Source organism: Cherax quadricarinatus, chromosome 89 (genome assembly GCF_038502225.1).
Source record: "Cherax quadricarinatus isolate ZL_2023a chromosome 89, ASM3850222v1, whole genome shotgun sequence".
Classification (NCBI taxonomy): domain Eukaryota; kingdom Metazoa; phylum Arthropoda; class Malacostraca; order Decapoda; family Parastacidae; genus Cherax; species Cherax quadricarinatus.
Window position 1 is genome coordinate 10,269,217 of NC_091380.1, and position 17,315 is coordinate 10,286,531.

Here is a 17,315-nt window from a genome sequence, read left to right on the forward strand (position 1 = left end):
TGCTTGACAGAGTAGAGAACAGAGAAAGACGTCTCATCTCTCGCCTGGACCCATCCTGGATAGATCTGTCATTTCAGCAGAGCCTTCAACATAGGAGGGATGTGGGTGGCCTTACTGTTATGTACAAGGCCAATATTGTCAAAGTACCACACTTGGATCCACTTCGAGGACAGCGTGTAACAAGCTTTTATGCCACAAGACAGGCAGAAAGCAGCAACTTCACTCTGGCTGTACCCTTCTCCAGAACTTCACTCTATCTGAGATCCTATATACCCAGGATGACTCGAGTATGGAACACATTCGTACAGCATAATGATGTCAACGAGATAAAGTCAGTTGATCAAATGAAAATGCTGGCCCACAGATGGCTCCAGCTTCATCCTGTTCCCTACTTGTATGTCTTATAACAATAAAAATGCTTTCAAATGAGCTGATGTAGGTAACAGCTCTTAGCTTGCCAATAAAGTTAGGAATCCTTAACCAGTAAATAGCTTGTCAATAAAGCTAGGGATCCTTAACCTTGTCAAACCCTGTGTAAAAAAAAAAAACTAAGAAAATGTTATTTTAGAGCCAGGAATGTCTGCATTGTTCATTCTGGACCCTATTTTGAAATTGGCCTTCCTTGAAGTTTGTGTGAAATTGGTCAAATTACTAATTTCTGATCACTTTATTGGGAGGGTTGAAATCGGTAAATGGGCAGTTTCTTGTACTCAATCGATAGAAAAAATGGAGTTGTAAAGAAATAGCTATGAGTTTGGTCAACTGGAACAATGGAATTAGCCAAAAATAGGGCTCAAAGTGGGCAAAATTGCCGATTCGTAAATATTGCCAAGGTCGCTAACTTCATGAGAGCGTAATTCCGGCAGTTTTCCATCAAATTTCGTCCTTTTGGTGTCATTACAATCAGGAAAATATTCTCTATCATTTCATAAGAAAAAAATTTTTTTTTTTTTTTGGGGGGGGGGGGGGGGGGGGGGGGGATTTTGGGACACCAGGAGACCCCTCAGGATTTGGGGTTGCGACAGTCAAGGGGTTAAGGATGACTACAACAGTGTCAAACTTCTACTGGAAGCTTTGAACTATGACAAGTTTGGCTGGGAGGTTACTGGAGACTTCAAAATGGTGGCATTTTTGATGGGACTCCAAGGAGGTTTAACCAAGTTTCCCTGTTATCTCTGTCATTGGAATAGTAGAGACAGAGCAGCACATTAACCCGTAAACAGTCCAAACGTATATATACGTTCACTACTGTACTGCCCCAACTTTTTTGAGAAAAAAAAAACATTGTTGTTTTTAATAGGAAAAAAGAGCATATGGTACCCAGGCATCCCCAATTATTTTAATATGGTGCACAGTGAGTGCTCACACCCATTCTCACATGTCTAGGCGACTCAGGCTTATCGTGGCAATGTTAAATGTAGGACACATAAAACGTATATATACGTTCGGGGCACTAGCGGTAAAAACGTATATATACGTTTGGACCGCTTACGGGTTAACAGAGGAAGCACTGACCTCAAAGGACTAAGTTCTCAGTAGGAAGACATAATATCAAACATAAACCATTGGTGGATCCTCAAAAGGTTCTGTTCCCTCCATTACACATCAAACTAGGGATAATGAAACAGTTTGTTACAGCTCTTAACAAAGAGTCTACAGCCTTCAAGTATCTTCAAGACTTCTTTCCCAAGCTATCAGAGGCAAAGGTGAAGACTGGCATCTTCACTGGACCACAAGTCAGGAAAATCATGGAGTGCTCAGAATTTTCAAAGCTCAGAGAGAAGGAAAAGGAAGCCTGGGAGAGTTTTGTTGCTGTAACACAGGACTTTCTGGGCAACAACAAGGCTGACAATTATGTGGAACTTGTTGAGACCTTGGTAACAAGCTATGGTCTGATGGGCCGTAGGATGTCCCTTAACCCATAAACGGTCCAAACGTATACATACGTTTTTTCAACATTTGAAAATATTTAAAAAAAGTACATCATCTTTTTGTTCTTTTACATTTGAAAATGTGTAAAAAACTTTGATCTACCTTTTTTTTTGTTATATTTGAAAATATGTAAAAAAAACTTAGATCTACTTTTGTAGCAGTGCACATGTGAACGTAGATCTGCTTGGACTGTTTACGGGTTAAGGTTCATATCGCTGATGTTCATCTTGACAATTTCAAGGAGAATATGGGAGCAGACTCAGAGGAGCAAAGGGAGCGCTTCCACCAAGATATAATGGACTTTGAACACAGATATCAGGGATTTTATAATGAAAACATGATGGGAGACTACATTTTGGGACTTAAACGGGAAAGTGGATTGTTGCTGCTCGCAAATCTAGAAAAATTGCTCATTTTTAACTTTGTAAATATGTTTCAGAAAGTTTAAAATAAAATTTGTGTAAATTTTAAGTAAATTTTATTTATTTTATTATATATTTTTGTTTTACATCCAAAACTAGCAAAAAATATTGAAATTTAGCCATTTTTTGTCAAAAATTCAACCTGTATGCCATGATAGCCAAGTTTAAAAGGAATAATGGGCATTTTCTATTGTTTTGCAATAAAAGGAGTTGGAAAATAACACTTGCCAGGAACAAAAATTGTGTTAGAGTAATTAGTGCCTTTTTTTGTGACTTTTTGTACCAAATTTTCTATCATATTATCTACTGTAATACAATGTACCACTATGAAAAAATAGTGAATTTCCAAGCATTTTCGTGATTTCTCACGAAAATGCTAGGGAATTCACTATTTTTTGACAGTGGTTATGCCAACAGTGATATATGTGTAGTAAACTTATATAGAGAGATTCCCAACTACATTATAGTAAGGCGCCCTCACTAGCCATGACATCACGTCCTTCTGTGAACCTGCAAGTTAGCCCAGAGGCCTCTCTCTCACTTCTTGGCTAGGCTTAGAAAATGGTGGACAACAGGCCTGGGTCCTCTCTCAGATATCAGTAATATAACACCTCCAGAACAGTTTACGATTGTCTCTATCCATCCATTTATCCCCTTGATGAATCCCACAACAGTTAATTTTCATATTGTGATACCAGCTGTCTACTGTGATCTTACTGCATCTACTGCCATCTTTACATGGATCATGAGTTTAAGTTTAATCATACTGTAATTTTATTTTTTTTTATTAACACATAGGCCATCTCCCACCAAGATAGGGTGGCCTGAAAAAGAAAAACTTTCACCATCATTCACCCCATCATTGTCTTGCCAGAGGCATGCTTACACTAGAGTTATAAAACTGCAACATTAACACCCCTCCTTCAGAGTGTAGACATTGTACTTTCCATCTCCAGGACTCAAGTCTGGCCTGCCGATTTCCTGAATCCCTTCATAAATGTTACCCTGCTCACACTCCAACAGCACGTCAAGTCCTAAAAGCCATTTGCCTCCATTTGCTCCTATCAAACATGCTCACGCATGCTTGCTGGAAGTCCACGCCCCTTGCACACAAAAACTTTACCCCCTCCCTCCAACCTTTCCTCAGCCCTCTGGATAATAGTTTCAGTAATCCCACACCTCCTCCTAATTGCCAAACTATTGCTATTGAATTCTCTGCATTATATTCACACAACACATTGCCCTCAGACATGACATCTCCACTTCCTCCAGCCTTTTCCTTGTTGAAACATTCACCACCCATGCTGCACATCCATATAAGAGTGCTGGTACAACTATACTCTCATAAATTTCCCTCTTTGCTTCCATGGACATAGTTCTTTCTCTCCACAGATTCCTAAGTGCACCATTCACTTTTTTGCCCTCATCAATTCTATGATTCACCTGATCTTTCACAGACCCATCTGCTGACACGCCCACTTCTAAATATCTGAATACATTCACCTCCTCCATACTCTCTCCCTCCAATCTGATATTCAATCTTTTGTTACCTAATTTTTTTATCCTCATCACCTTACTCTTTCCTATATTCACTTTTAATTTTCTTCTTTTACATGCCCTACCAAACTCAGCTACCAACCTCTGCAACTTCTCTTCAGAATCTCCCAAAAGCACCGTGTCATCAGCAAAGAGCAACTGTAACAACTCCCACTTTGTGTTAGATTATATTTAACTCCACATCTCTTGCCAACACCCAAACATTCACTTCTCTTACAACTCCATTTATAAATATACTGAACAACCATGGTAACATCAAACATCCTTGTCTAAGCCTACTATTACTGGGAAATAATCTCCCTCTCTCCTACATACTCTAGCCTGAGCCCCACTATCTTCATAAAAACTCTTCACTGCTTTCAGTAACCTACCTCCTATTCCATACAACTGCAACATTTACCACACTGCCCCCCTATCCATCCCATCATATGCCTTTTCCAAATCCATAAATGCCACAAAAACCTCCTTACCCTATCTAAATACTGTTCACCTATAAGTTTCACTGTAAACACTTGGTCTACACACCCCTGACCTTTCCTAAATCCTCCTTGTTCATCTATCTTACTCTCCATCTTACTCTTTATTCTTTCAATAATAACTACCATACACTTTACCAGGTATACTCAACAGACTTATTCCCCTATAATTTTTGCACTCTCTTTGTCCCTTCTGCCTTTATTCAAAGGAACTATACATGCTCTCTGCCAATCCCTAGGTACCTTACCCTCTTCCATACATTTATTAATAAAAGCACCAACCACTCCAAAACTATATCCCCACCTGCTTTTAACATTTCTATCTTAATCCCATCAATCCCGGCTGCCTTACCCCCTTTCATTTTACCTACTGCCTCACGAACTTCCCCCATACTCACAACTGGCTCTTCCTCACTCTACAAGATGTTATTCCTCCTTGCCCTATACACAAAATCACAGCTCTCCTATCTTCAACAACATTTAACAATTCCTCAAAATATTCCCTCCATCTTCCCAATACTTCTAACTCTCCATTTAATTACTCTCCTCTCCTATTTTTAACTGACAAATCCATTTGTTCTCTAGGCTTTCTTAACTTGTTAATCTCACTCCAAAACTTTTTATTTTCAACAAAATTTGTTGATAACATCTCACCCACTCTATCATTTGCTCTCTTTTTACACTGCTTCACCACTCTCTTAACCTCTCCTTTTCTCTCCATATACTCTTCCCTCCTTGCATCACTTCTACTTTGTAAAAACCTCTCATATGCTAACTTTTTCTCCCTTACTGCTCTCTTTGCATCATCATTCCACTAATTGCTCTTCTTCCCTCCCGCACCCACTTTCCTGTAACCACAAACTTCTGCTCAACACTCTAACACAACATTCTTAACCCCTTGACTGTCGAAACCCCAAATCCTGAGGTGTCTCCTGGTGTTGAAAAAAAAAAACTTATGAAATGACAGAGAATCTTTTCCTGATGGTAATGACACCAAAAGAACGAAATTTGATGGAAAACTTACAGAATTACGCTCTTGTGAAGATATTTACAAATTGGTGATTTCGCCCACTTCGAGCCCTATTTTCGGCTAATTCCATTGGTCCAGTCGCCCAAACTCATAGCTATTTCTTTAGAACTCCATTTTTTCTATCGATTAAGTACAAGAAACTGCCCATTTACCTATTTCAACTACCCAATAACGTGGTCAGAAATTTGCAATCTGGCCAATTTCATGAAAATTAAAAAATATGACAATTTCAAAATAGGGCCCAGGATGAACAATGCAGACATTCCTGGCTCTAAAATAACATTTTCTTTGTTCATCAGTCACGTCTCCAGGCCCCTCTGATATTACTCTTGCTTTCTATTTTGAATTTTTATTCAAACAAAAAATAGAAGATTTACTGTTATGCAGACTACTACAATATTGTAATAATTGTATAAATAATGTCAACCCATTCATGACAGCATATTAGGATGGCTAGTTGGACATTTATTGGACAATGACATCATTTGTTTACTTTTGAACATCGGCAAAAATCAAACATTTCCCCTACTTTGAGCTCAATTTCAAGATTCTTTTCATAGTAAAACCAATCAAAATCACCTCTATTTCTATAATATGTTTTCCATTCTGTCAAATGAGACCAAGAAAACGAGAATACAACCATAAATACTATACGAAAATAGACCACAAAGTTGGCATTTTAATTAAAAAAAAAAACGGTGAGTTTTTTTTTCTCATTATGCACTGAGTGCTGCAGGATTTTTTTTATATGGTGCACACTGACCACACAGACCCATTCTCTCACATATGGGCCTACCAGCTTTCTCCTGCTTGATTTGAAGCCACTAGAATTTATGAGTATACATACGTCAAACACGGTGGCTCGTAAGACGTGTATATACGACCGAAACAGTCAAAGGGTTAAACCTACCCCATATATCTTTGACCCCATTGCCTATATTCTCACTAACCCATCTCTCCTCCAACAGTTGTTTATATCTTACCCTAACTGCCTCCTCCTTTAGTTTATAAACCTTCACCTCTCTCTTACTTGCTGCTTCTATTTTCCTTGTATCCCATCTACCTTTTACTCTCACTGTAGCAGAAATAAAGGTTGTAAGGAAAGCATAAATTATGCTGCCCTTCGCAAAATTTATTAAATGAATGCTGGATTAAATTTATAATCTCTAGGCAGAAGGAGTGATGACCTCAAACTCCCTCCACACATCTACCTTCATTTGTATTACATGCCAGCACAACAGCCTGATTGATCAGCAGACACTCAGGTGGATTATTCACCAGCCGTAGGATTAGTTTACTCAAAATGCATTGCCTACTAGTGGCTTTATTTTGTACCTAACAATATTCTATCACATTTAAACTACATTATCTGTCTACTGCATAAAAGAAATAAACATGTGAATCTATTAACCCTTAAACGGTCCAAACGTATATATACGTTTTTTCAACATCTGAAAGTATGTAAAAAAATCTACATTTTTTTTTGTTATATTTGAAAATATGTAAAAAAAGTAGATATACTTTTGTAGCTACGAATTTGAACGTCGATTTGTTTGGACCGTTTAAGGGTTAAATAAAGCCAGTGGTTGGAGAAATGTTTCCGCAATACAGGAATAGTTGTCTGCTTGTTTGTTCTCTTTGCAATGCCTAAATTTGTTGTTTGTATACCTTTAATGTCCTTATATACGTATAACCAAATAATTATTGCCATTATAATCTTAAGTTAGACTCAAACTTGTCTGAAATGCTCGGCAAAACTATGGACTTTCTGCATGCACAATCAATGTCGCCCATCATTATACAAACTTTTTTTTTTTTCAACATGTTGGTCGTCTCCCACCGAGGCAGAGTGACCCAAAAAGAAAGAAAATCCTCAAAAAGAAAAATACTTTCATCATCATTCAACACTTTCACCATCACTCATACATAATCACTGTCTTTACAGAGGCGCTCAGATACGACAGTTTAGATGTCTCTCCAAACTGCCAATATACAAAAAAAACCCTTCTTTAAAGTGCAGGCATTGTACTTCAACCCTTGCACTTTAATTATTATTATTAATTAGGTAGTAGGTTGGTAGACAGCAACCACCCAGGGAAGTACTACCATCCTGTGGTAGTAGGTTGGTAGACAGCAACCACCCAGGGAAGTACTACCGTCCTGCCAGATGACTGTGAAACATAAACCTGTAACTGTTTTGCATGATGGTAGGATTGCTGGTTTCTTTTTCTGTCTGATAAACACGCTAGATAACAGGGATATCTTGCTACTCCTACTTACACTTTGGTCACACTTCACAGACACGCACATGCATATATATATACATACATCTAGGTTTTTCTCCTTTTTCTAAATAGCTCTTGTTCTTCTTTATTTCTTCTTTTGTCCATGGGGAAGTGGAAAAGAATCTTTCCTCCATAAGCCATGGGTGTCGTATGAGGCGACTAAAATGCCGGGAGCAATGGGCTAGTAACCCCTTCTCCTGTAGACATTTACTAAAAAAGAGAATTAGAAAAACTTTGCACTTTAAATAATAATAATAATATAATAATATTATACAAACATTATATTATGTGGAAATAAATCTTTACCATTTGACTTTGAGATATCCAAGTGGTGCACAAATGTCTCATTCAACTTGTCACCTTCCTAAACCATTTATATAAAATCTTGTTTGAGTTTTATCTGTACCTAAAGTCATTACCTGACCAGCTGGGTTGTGGTTGGTATGTTAGTTTGTGTGCAGCCAGCAGTAACAGCCTGGTTTATCAGGCCCTGATCTACCACCAGGCCTGGTCATGAACTGGGCCGAGGGGGCGGTGACCTTTGAAACCCTGTCCAGGTATACAGTGATACACTTACTGTCATTCTGTTGTAAATAGTTGGGTTTATCCTGGAAGGTGAAGAGTCACAAGCATCCAGAATTGTGAGAGTCCAGAATTCCAGGACTAGGCTGTCCGATTCAGGTGTTCGGAGAAGGATCTCCACCACCAGGGGCTTTCCAACATCCGGCAGATGTCCTCCCAGTCCTCTCTTTGTCTCCTGCTGGATCTCATGTATGTCCTCAATACCCAAGTTGAACTGCCAAGAATAAGCACAATTTCAACATAGATGTTAACAACACAGCAGCACTGCTATTAAGTACAGTGAAGGTAATGTAATGTTTAGACTATCAATACAGCTTAATCACCACTGTATTAAAAATAATCAGAAAACCCTCAATATACAGTACTAACAGGAGGGGGAAGTGTCAGTGTGTGTTAAATTAGAATGTTAATAAAGTACAGAAAACACACTAAAGTACTCTACTGTGCATACAACTTACAGTACTAGTACAATAAATACTGGAAATGAGTTAAAGGTACAATTTATCCAGTGAATTTTATGTGTGTTTTCATAAGTCTGTTACTATGAGGCCCATTATATCAATGTCTGTCATAGCAAAGTCCTTTTTATCAAGGATAATTATACATATCAAGATCCATTATATCAGGGTCCTTTATATCAAGGTTTATTTTATCAAGGCCTGTTATACTAAGATCTGCTATATCAAGGTTCATTATATCAAGGTCAATTATATTGAGGTGTGTTAACCCTTTCAGGGTCTGTGCCGTAGATCTATGGCTTTACGTTCAGGGTTCAAACCATAGATCTACGCCATGAGCTCAGCTCACTCTGATAAGCTGTGAGTGGTAAATTTGGGCCTAGATATGAGAGAATACATCTATGTGGTATGTGTACACCACATAAAACAAATCCTGCAGCACACAGTGTATAATAAGAGAAAAAAACTGAGACCGTGATTTTCGATTAAAACAGCGACTTTGCAGTGTTTTTTCGTATGTTTATTATATTTGTATTTGCGATTTCTTGGTCTCATTTGATAGAATGGAAGACATATTACAGAAATAGAGATGATTTTGATTGGTTTTAGCACTGGAAATGGCTTGAAACTGAGCTCAAAGCAGCGGAAATGTTAAATTTTTGCCGATGTTCAAGAGTAAACAAACGGCCTCACACGTCTAATACATGCCAGCTAGTGGGTCCAATATACATTCACAAATGTGGTGATGATATTTATACAATTATTACAATATTGCATGACAGTAAATCTTCTATTTTTTTGGTTTGAATAAAAATTCATTATTTGAATAAAAAATCAAAATGGAATTCATTTGTAAAGCCTCAAAACATAGCTAATGAACAGAAGAAATGTTAGTTTAGTGTCAGGAATGCCTGCATTGTTTATTCTGGACCCTATTTTGAAATTGGAATATTTTGAACTTTGTGTTAAATTAGCCAAATTACCAATTTCCGATCACTTTATTTTGTAGTTGAAACAGTTGACTTGGCGATTTCTTGTGCTCAATTGATAGAATAGAAGTAATACTAGTGAAATAGCTAAGAATTTGGTCAACTGGAATAATGTAATTGGCCTAAAATGGGAGTCAAAGTCGGCAAAATCGACGATTCGTAAATATCGCTGACACATCAAAATTCGCGAGAGCATATTTTCGTCAATTTTCCATCAAATTTCGTACTTTTTGTTTTATTACCTTCAGAAAAAGATTCTCTACAATTTCATAAGAAAAAATAACAAAATTTTTTTTTTTTAAATTCTTGAACCCTGGTGCACACTTTGAAATTTGGCCTCTGGACCCTGAAAGGGTTAAACTGAGGTGCGTTATACTGAGTGTTAATAATACAGTGGACCCCTGAGTTTTGGCAGCCTCAACTTTTGCGAAATTCGACCTTCGGCGAGTTTTTTTGGAAAAATTTGGCCTCGAGTTTCATGAAAAAGCTCGTGTTTCGGCGACCGTCCGGTACCCGTCCGCCCATCACCGCACACACAAAGCCAGTCCCCCACGTCATACATGCTCAGTGTACCATTGTTTACCAACACATGACCATCACCCCGCGGGTTCATACAATACATTTCATAATAATCCATTGTTTTTTGTGCTTGCAACTGCTAAATAAGTCATCATGGACCCAAGGAAAGCTAGTGCAAGCCCTTTGGTAAATAAAGTGAGGAACACGATCCAGAGGGATTTTGAAGGGTTTGAGGCAGACCCTGTCCCTGCCGACCCTCTGCCTGTTGTAGGTGTTGTGGCATTGGGCAAGTCCATGGGGTTGGAGGTGAGTGACAGGGATGTGGAAGAGTTGGTGGAGGACCACAGGGAAAAGCTAACCACTGACGAACTGCAAGAGCTTTAACTGGAACAGCATCAGACCACAGCCAAGGAACTTGCTTCAGAGGAGGAGGAAGAGGGAGTGGATGAGGTGCCTTCTTCAGTGATTAAGGACGTGTGGAATGTGGAACGAGTTGCAAAGTTTTGTTGAAAAGTATCACCCTGACCAAGCTGAAACAAGCCATATCTGCAACATGTACAATGACAGTGTTGTGTCCCACTTCAGGGAAATCTTAAAGAAACGCCAGAAAAAGACCTCTCTGGACAGATATTTTGTGCGCCAGGGGTCCAGTGACTCTCAAGTTGTTCCCAGTGGCATTAAAAGAAGAAGGGAAGTAACCCCAGATAAGGACTTGTTACCTAAAGTCTTAATGGAAGGAGATTCTCCTTCCAAACAATAGTGTACACCTTCCTCCTATCCCCTCCTCCCGTCTTCCATCCACGCAGAAGTCTTCAGTAAAGGTAAGTGTAATGTTATTATTATTTATTTTAAATGCATGTACTTGATTTCTGATTGTTTTCATTATGTAAATCTTTATTTAATTTGAAAAAAAAAAAAAATTATTTTAATATTTTTGGGTGTCTGGAACGGATTAATTTTATTTCCATTATTTCTTATGGGGAAAATGGTTTCGAGTTTCGTGAATTTTGAACTTCGGCGGGCTCTCTGGAACTGATTAATCATGAAACTCAGGGGTCCACTGTACATATAGCATAACTTGTGAATGACACAAAGTGTATAGAAAACAACAGACGGATAATATCCTGACTGTGCTTTCCTTGTAATTAAACAGAAAGCCAAATTACACATTACCGCTCTGTTCCCCTTTCAGTTCACATTAACCCTTAAACTGTCCAAACGCAGATCTACGTTCGTTTGCATAGCACTCCGAACGTAGATCTATATTTTTACATGCTTTCTTATGGAGAAAATCAAGGTCGGAGCGCCACGCGTGCAAACGTAGATCCACATTTGGATAGTTTAAGGGTTAAAAGGAGATGGTCACTTTGTTCAGTAAACTACCATTCAACTGACTGATTGTTTGCTCTCCTTGCAGTTCCAAAATTTATTGTATATGAATCTTTAGAGACCATAAATAAAAGCAATTAATTAGTTTTTGCAACTGTAGTCTTAAGTTAGGCTTAAGTTTGCCCGAAATGCTCTGCATAACTCGGGGCTTTCATGTTCACCTAAATGTTAACCATCTCTGTACAAATATTTTATCATGCTGAAATAAAAATTATTATTATTATTATTGTTTCAACGCACCGGCCATATCCCACCGAAGCAGGGTGGCCCAAAAAGAAAAACAAAACTCTCTCTTTATAAATTCAGTAATGTATACAGGAGACGAGGTTACTAGCCCCTTGCTCCTAATGTAGCTACTGCCTATTAAACCTTACGTTAGTCTTATCAAATCTTAAGTTAACCCTAAGTTTGTCTAAGATACTCCTCCAGTATGGCTTTAACCCTTAAACTGTCCAAACGTAGATCTATGTCCACGTGCTGGGGGCTACGAACGTAGATCCACGTTTTTTTTACATGCTTTCAAATGGGAAAAATCAAGGTCGGAGCACTATGCACATGAACGTAGATCTACATTTGGACAGTTTAAGGGTTAATAGAAACGATGTATCATTACAAGACAAATCAAATCCCATTACTCAATCTGCCATTTGTACTAATATCAAATGATTTGACTACCTAACTATTTGAAACCTAAATATGTATGTACCTAACTGAGAATGTATCTAATTAAGTACCTAATAATATGCTCAAATGTTCTGTTGAAATATGACCTATATCATAAATAGCATAAGAATTAGTATTAGTCTGCCTGAAGTGCCTAGGTACATAGTGGCCATCTTTGTAATTAAAATCTTATAACATGTAAACCATGCACTGTACACTTTACAAGGAAATAAAAATTTTTATTTGAATTTTAGTCACCTTTTACGACATGCATGGCTTACGGAGGAAGAATTCTGTTCCACTTCCCCATGGAGAATTATTATTATTACTCACCCACTCTGATCCTTGTGCTGGTGTCTTGGACTTAGTGAAGGCCTTCTCTCCAAGTCTGCTCTGAACAACCACTTGTACGATCTTCTGGGTCAAGATTTTGGTGAGGCGGGCCAGCTCCCGTCGGTCCTCCGAGCTTAGGTGACGACCAGACATGCTTGCACCTAAGTGTTGCGCTTCATATCCACTTGGAGAGCCCAAGTGTTTATTCTCGGGTTTGCAGCCACAGAAAATCATTCATCTATTGGAATGACTTGAAGGTCATGGCACTTATAGCTGCACTACACTGGTTACCAATTTTTTTTATACTCAGTGATAAGTCCCTCAAGATCTTTTGGCCACAAAAGAAAACTTGAGTCTTCATATAAATCCAAGTTTACAGGAGTTGATGTGAGAGACCCTCCAGCTTATCAGCTAGCATACCCATAGAGAAACCAATTTGACATGCAGCAATAAAAGTTAGGAACAACTTGCTCTAAGATACTATGGTGACGTAGGCTAAGTGCCATGAGAGATGTTCTACTAGTATACACACATGATACTAAAAATTTCTCTCTCTCCCACTTCTTGTTATAGCATAAACCATCTGCAAAAGTAACAAGAATGTATGTTAGGTATAATACATGTGGGAGGTATGAAGGCAACAAAGTTACTTAACTCTTAAACTGTCCAAACGTAGATCTATGTTCACATGCGTAGCGCTCCGACCTTGTTTTGCCCCATTTAAAAGCATGTAAAAAGAAACGTAGATCTACGTTCGGAGCCCCTGCACATGGACGTAGATCTACGTTTGGACAGTTTAAGGGTTAATATGAGGCTACATTCCCAACATGAACCTCAATGGAAATAAGCCGCTGACTTTTTTCAGTTATCCTGGAGAGTAATTTACACATGTTAAACTATGTATGACAATTGTACTTATGTGCTCCTGTAACTAAATAAACTTACTTGATAAATATAACAAAAATGTAACCTATATTAGTCCTAAGTGATGACTTACTCTTAACCCTTAAACTGTCCAAACGCAGATCTACGTTTTTTCAACATTTGAAAGTACAGTGGACCCCCGGTTAACGATATTTTTTCACTCCAGAAGTATGTTCAGGTGCCAGTACTGACCGAATTTGTTCCCATAAGAAATATTGTGAATTAGATTAGTCCATTTCAGACCCCCAAACATACACATACAAACGCACTTACATAAATACACTTACATAATTGGTCACATTCGGAGGTAATCGTTATGCGGGGGTCCACTGTATGTAAAAAAAACACAGATCTTTTTTTTTTCATTTGAAAGCATGTAAATAAAAAACTTTGATCTACGTTTTTCTTTTATATTTGAAAGTATTAAAAAAACGTATATCTACTTTTCGAGCACTATACATGTGAACGTAGATCTATGTTTGGACCATTTAAGGGTAAAGACAATATGTATCAAATTACCTTCAACTTTATACAGTACAGTGGACCCCCGGTTAACGAACTTTTTTCATTCCAGAAGTATGTTCAGGTGCCAGTACTGACCGAATTTGTTCCCATAAGAAATATTGTGAAGTAGATTAGTCCATTTCAGACCCCCAAACATACACATACAAACGCACTTACATAAATACACTTACATAATTGGTCGCATTGGGAGGTGATCGTTAAGCGGGGGTCCACTGTACACTTAACAGTATTAACCCTTAAATGGTCCAAACGTATATATACGTTTTTTCAACATCTGAAAGTATGTAAAAAAATGTAGATCTTCTTTTTTGTTTTACATTCGAAAACGTGTAAAAAAACTTTTATCTACATTTTATTTTTTGTTACATATGAAAATGTTAAAAAAAGTAGATCTACTTTTGTAGCTACGAATTTGAACGTCGATGTTTGGACCGTTTAAGGGTTAATCATTCCAATTCAGCAACACATGTCTAGTGATTAGAAAACTGAGCCCCTGAGACTTATGTCCGAGTGACTTTTTAACATAGTCAATCACTTTAAAAAAGGCACCACTGAGTTATAATTACAGACGAAAAATATTCGAGTCGATTAGGTATGGTACAATGGGGCAATTGCACCATGCGAGGGGTAATTGTCCCACCACCTAAGTGCCTATTATCTGAGTTTTTTCCATAATATGTACTACTGCTTGACTGGTAAACACATTCCAAATAGGCGTGCTTTTAGACATAGAACATACTTTGGAAACTACACAAAAAATGGGTATTTTTAGGGGATGGTGCAGTTACCCCTTACATGATGCAACTGACCTATTGTACAATACTGTACTGTATCTGTATGTTAATGGCCAGTTCCTCCAGCCTCGACTGTATATGCCCTACCTATCTACCTAGAGGTTGTTCCAGAGGTCACAGCCCCTGTGGCCCAGTCCATGATCAACCTCCTGGTGGATCAGGACCTGATCAATCAGGCTATGGTTTGTACAATCTAATGTACAAACCATAGCTCAGCTGGTCAGGCACTGACTTAGGTATCTGTCCAGCTCCCTCTTGAAGACAGCCAGAGGTCTATTGGTAATCCCCCTTATGTATGACAAGAAGCTGTTGAACAGTCTTGGGCCCCTGACACTTATTGTTTTCTTTTAATGTTCTCACGACATCTGTCGCTCTTCATTGGGGTGTATTGCACAGTCTGCCAAGTCTTTTGCTTTCACAAGGAATGATTTGTATGTGTAGATTTGGGGCAAGTCCCACTAAGATTTTCCAGGTGTAAATTATGATGCATCTTTCTCACCTGAATTTTAAGAATTACAGATCAAGGGGACTTCAAATGTTCACAGTAATTAAGATGCCTGACTGAGCTTATACATGCATGAAGGTTCCCTGTACATTCTCCGCCTTGAAGGGGGTAGTTAACCCTTTCAGGGTCTAGACGCCAAATTTCAAAGTGCGCACCAGGGTCCAAGAATTTTCAAAAAATAAGTTTGTTATTTATTCTTATGAAATGGTAATCTTTTTCTGAAGGTAATAAAACAAAAAGTATGAAATTTGAGGGAAAAGTTGACAAAATTATGCTCTCACGAATTTTGATGTGTCAGCGATATTTACACATCAGCAATTTTGCCGACTTTGACTCCCAGTTTAGGCCAATTACATTATTCCAGCCGTCCAAATTGTTGGCTATTTCACTAGTATTACTTCTATTCTATCGACTGAGCACAAGAAATCGCCAAGTCAACTGTTTCAACTACAAAATAAAGTAATCAGAAATTGGTAATTAGGCCAATTTAATGAAAAATTGAAAATATTCCAATTTCAAAATAGGGTCCAGAATAAACAATGTAGGTATTCCTGGCACTAAACTAACATTTCCTCTGTTCATTAGTTACATTTTTGGGCTTTACAAATGAATTCCATTTTTATTTTTAATTCACATAATTTTTATTCAAACCAAAAAATAGAAGATTTACTGTCATGCAATATTGTAATAATTGTATATATAATATCAGCACATTTGTGAATGTATATTAGACCCACCAGCTGGCGTGTATTAGACGTGTGAGGTCATTTGTTTACTCTTGAACATCGGCAAAAATTTACCATTTCTGCTACTTTGAGCTCAGTTTCAAGCCATTTTCAGTACTAAAATCAATCAAAATCATCTCTATTTCTATAATATATCTTCCATTCTATCTAACTATAATAAACATGCGATAAAACATTGCAAAGTCGCTGTTTTAATCGAAAATTATGGTCTCAGTTTTTTCTCTCATTATTTACTTATTTATTTATTTAACAATTTGAACATACAGAGGTACAAAAAAAAATACATGTAAGAGCAGCATGCCAAAGCCACTTGTATGCATAGCATTACGGGCTGGCTTAAAATTAACTGAAGATTAACTAAGCAATGATGAAATCAGTGATAAAACATTATTGTAAACAGATAACAATAAAGCACAAATGAGTATATGTACTGTGTGTTGCAGGATTTGTTTTATGTGGTGCACACATACCACAAAGATGTATTCTCTCATATCTAGGCCCAAATTTACCGCTCACAGCTTATCAGAGTGAGCTGAGCTCATGGCGTAGATCTACGGTTAGGACCCTCAACATAAAGCTGTAGATCTACAACACGGACCCTGAAAGGGTTAATGTACAGGAATATTTCAGCCTAAAGGGAACAAATAACTTAACGAGGATCATCATTCGCTTGGTGTTCCTTGTTCTGAAGGTTTTCAAGAATCCATCCTACCATTTTCTTTGAAGCTGTGACAATGACACTGCTGTGATCCATGAAGGTGAGATTCTCTGATACTATCACTTCTAAATCCTTCACATTACTTTTCCGCTCTAGTTAGGTTACAATTTGTTTTATACTCCATTTCCTCAAGGGAGTAACTGAAATTTGTCATCATTGAATATCATATCGTTTTCTGTGGCCCACTGGAAGTCTTGGTTTATAACTGCTTGGAGATTTAGTCTCCTCAATGGATGACACTCATTGTATTAATGTTGGCAGAATTACCGACAATATGTAAAGTAAAAGGGCACAAATGTAACCAGTGTCACATTTTATTGTGGCAAATTTTCGCTCTCCAGGAGTTTCATCAAGCCATTACCGTAATGGCTTGATAAAGCTCCTGGAGAGCGAAACGTTGCCACAATAAAATATCACATTAGTTGCACTTGTGTCCTTTTACTTTACACGATGACACTCATGCAAATT

At 37.9% G+C, this 17,315-nt stretch overlaps 1 protein-coding gene across 3 annotated transcripts in view; it reads right to left on the bottom strand.

Annotated features, from left to right (window-relative positions):
- Atg13 (Autophagy-related 13) overlaps positions 1-17,315 on the bottom strand; it is a 76,468-nt gene that overhangs the window by 52,454 nt on the left and 6,699 nt on the right. For all 3 annotated transcript variants that reach the window (XM_053788843.2, XM_053788842.2, XM_053788841.2), the window contains exons 2-3: positions 12,636-13,218; positions 8,280-8,498 (exon numbers count right to left, since the gene is read on the bottom strand). In XM_053788843.2, coding sequence (XP_053644818.1) covers positions 8,280-8,498; positions 12,636-12,869 — 453 coding nt within the window. In that variant the 5' untranslated portion in view covers positions 12,870-13,218. The remainder of the gene's footprint in view (positions 1-8,279; positions 8,499-12,635; positions 13,219-17,315) is intronic.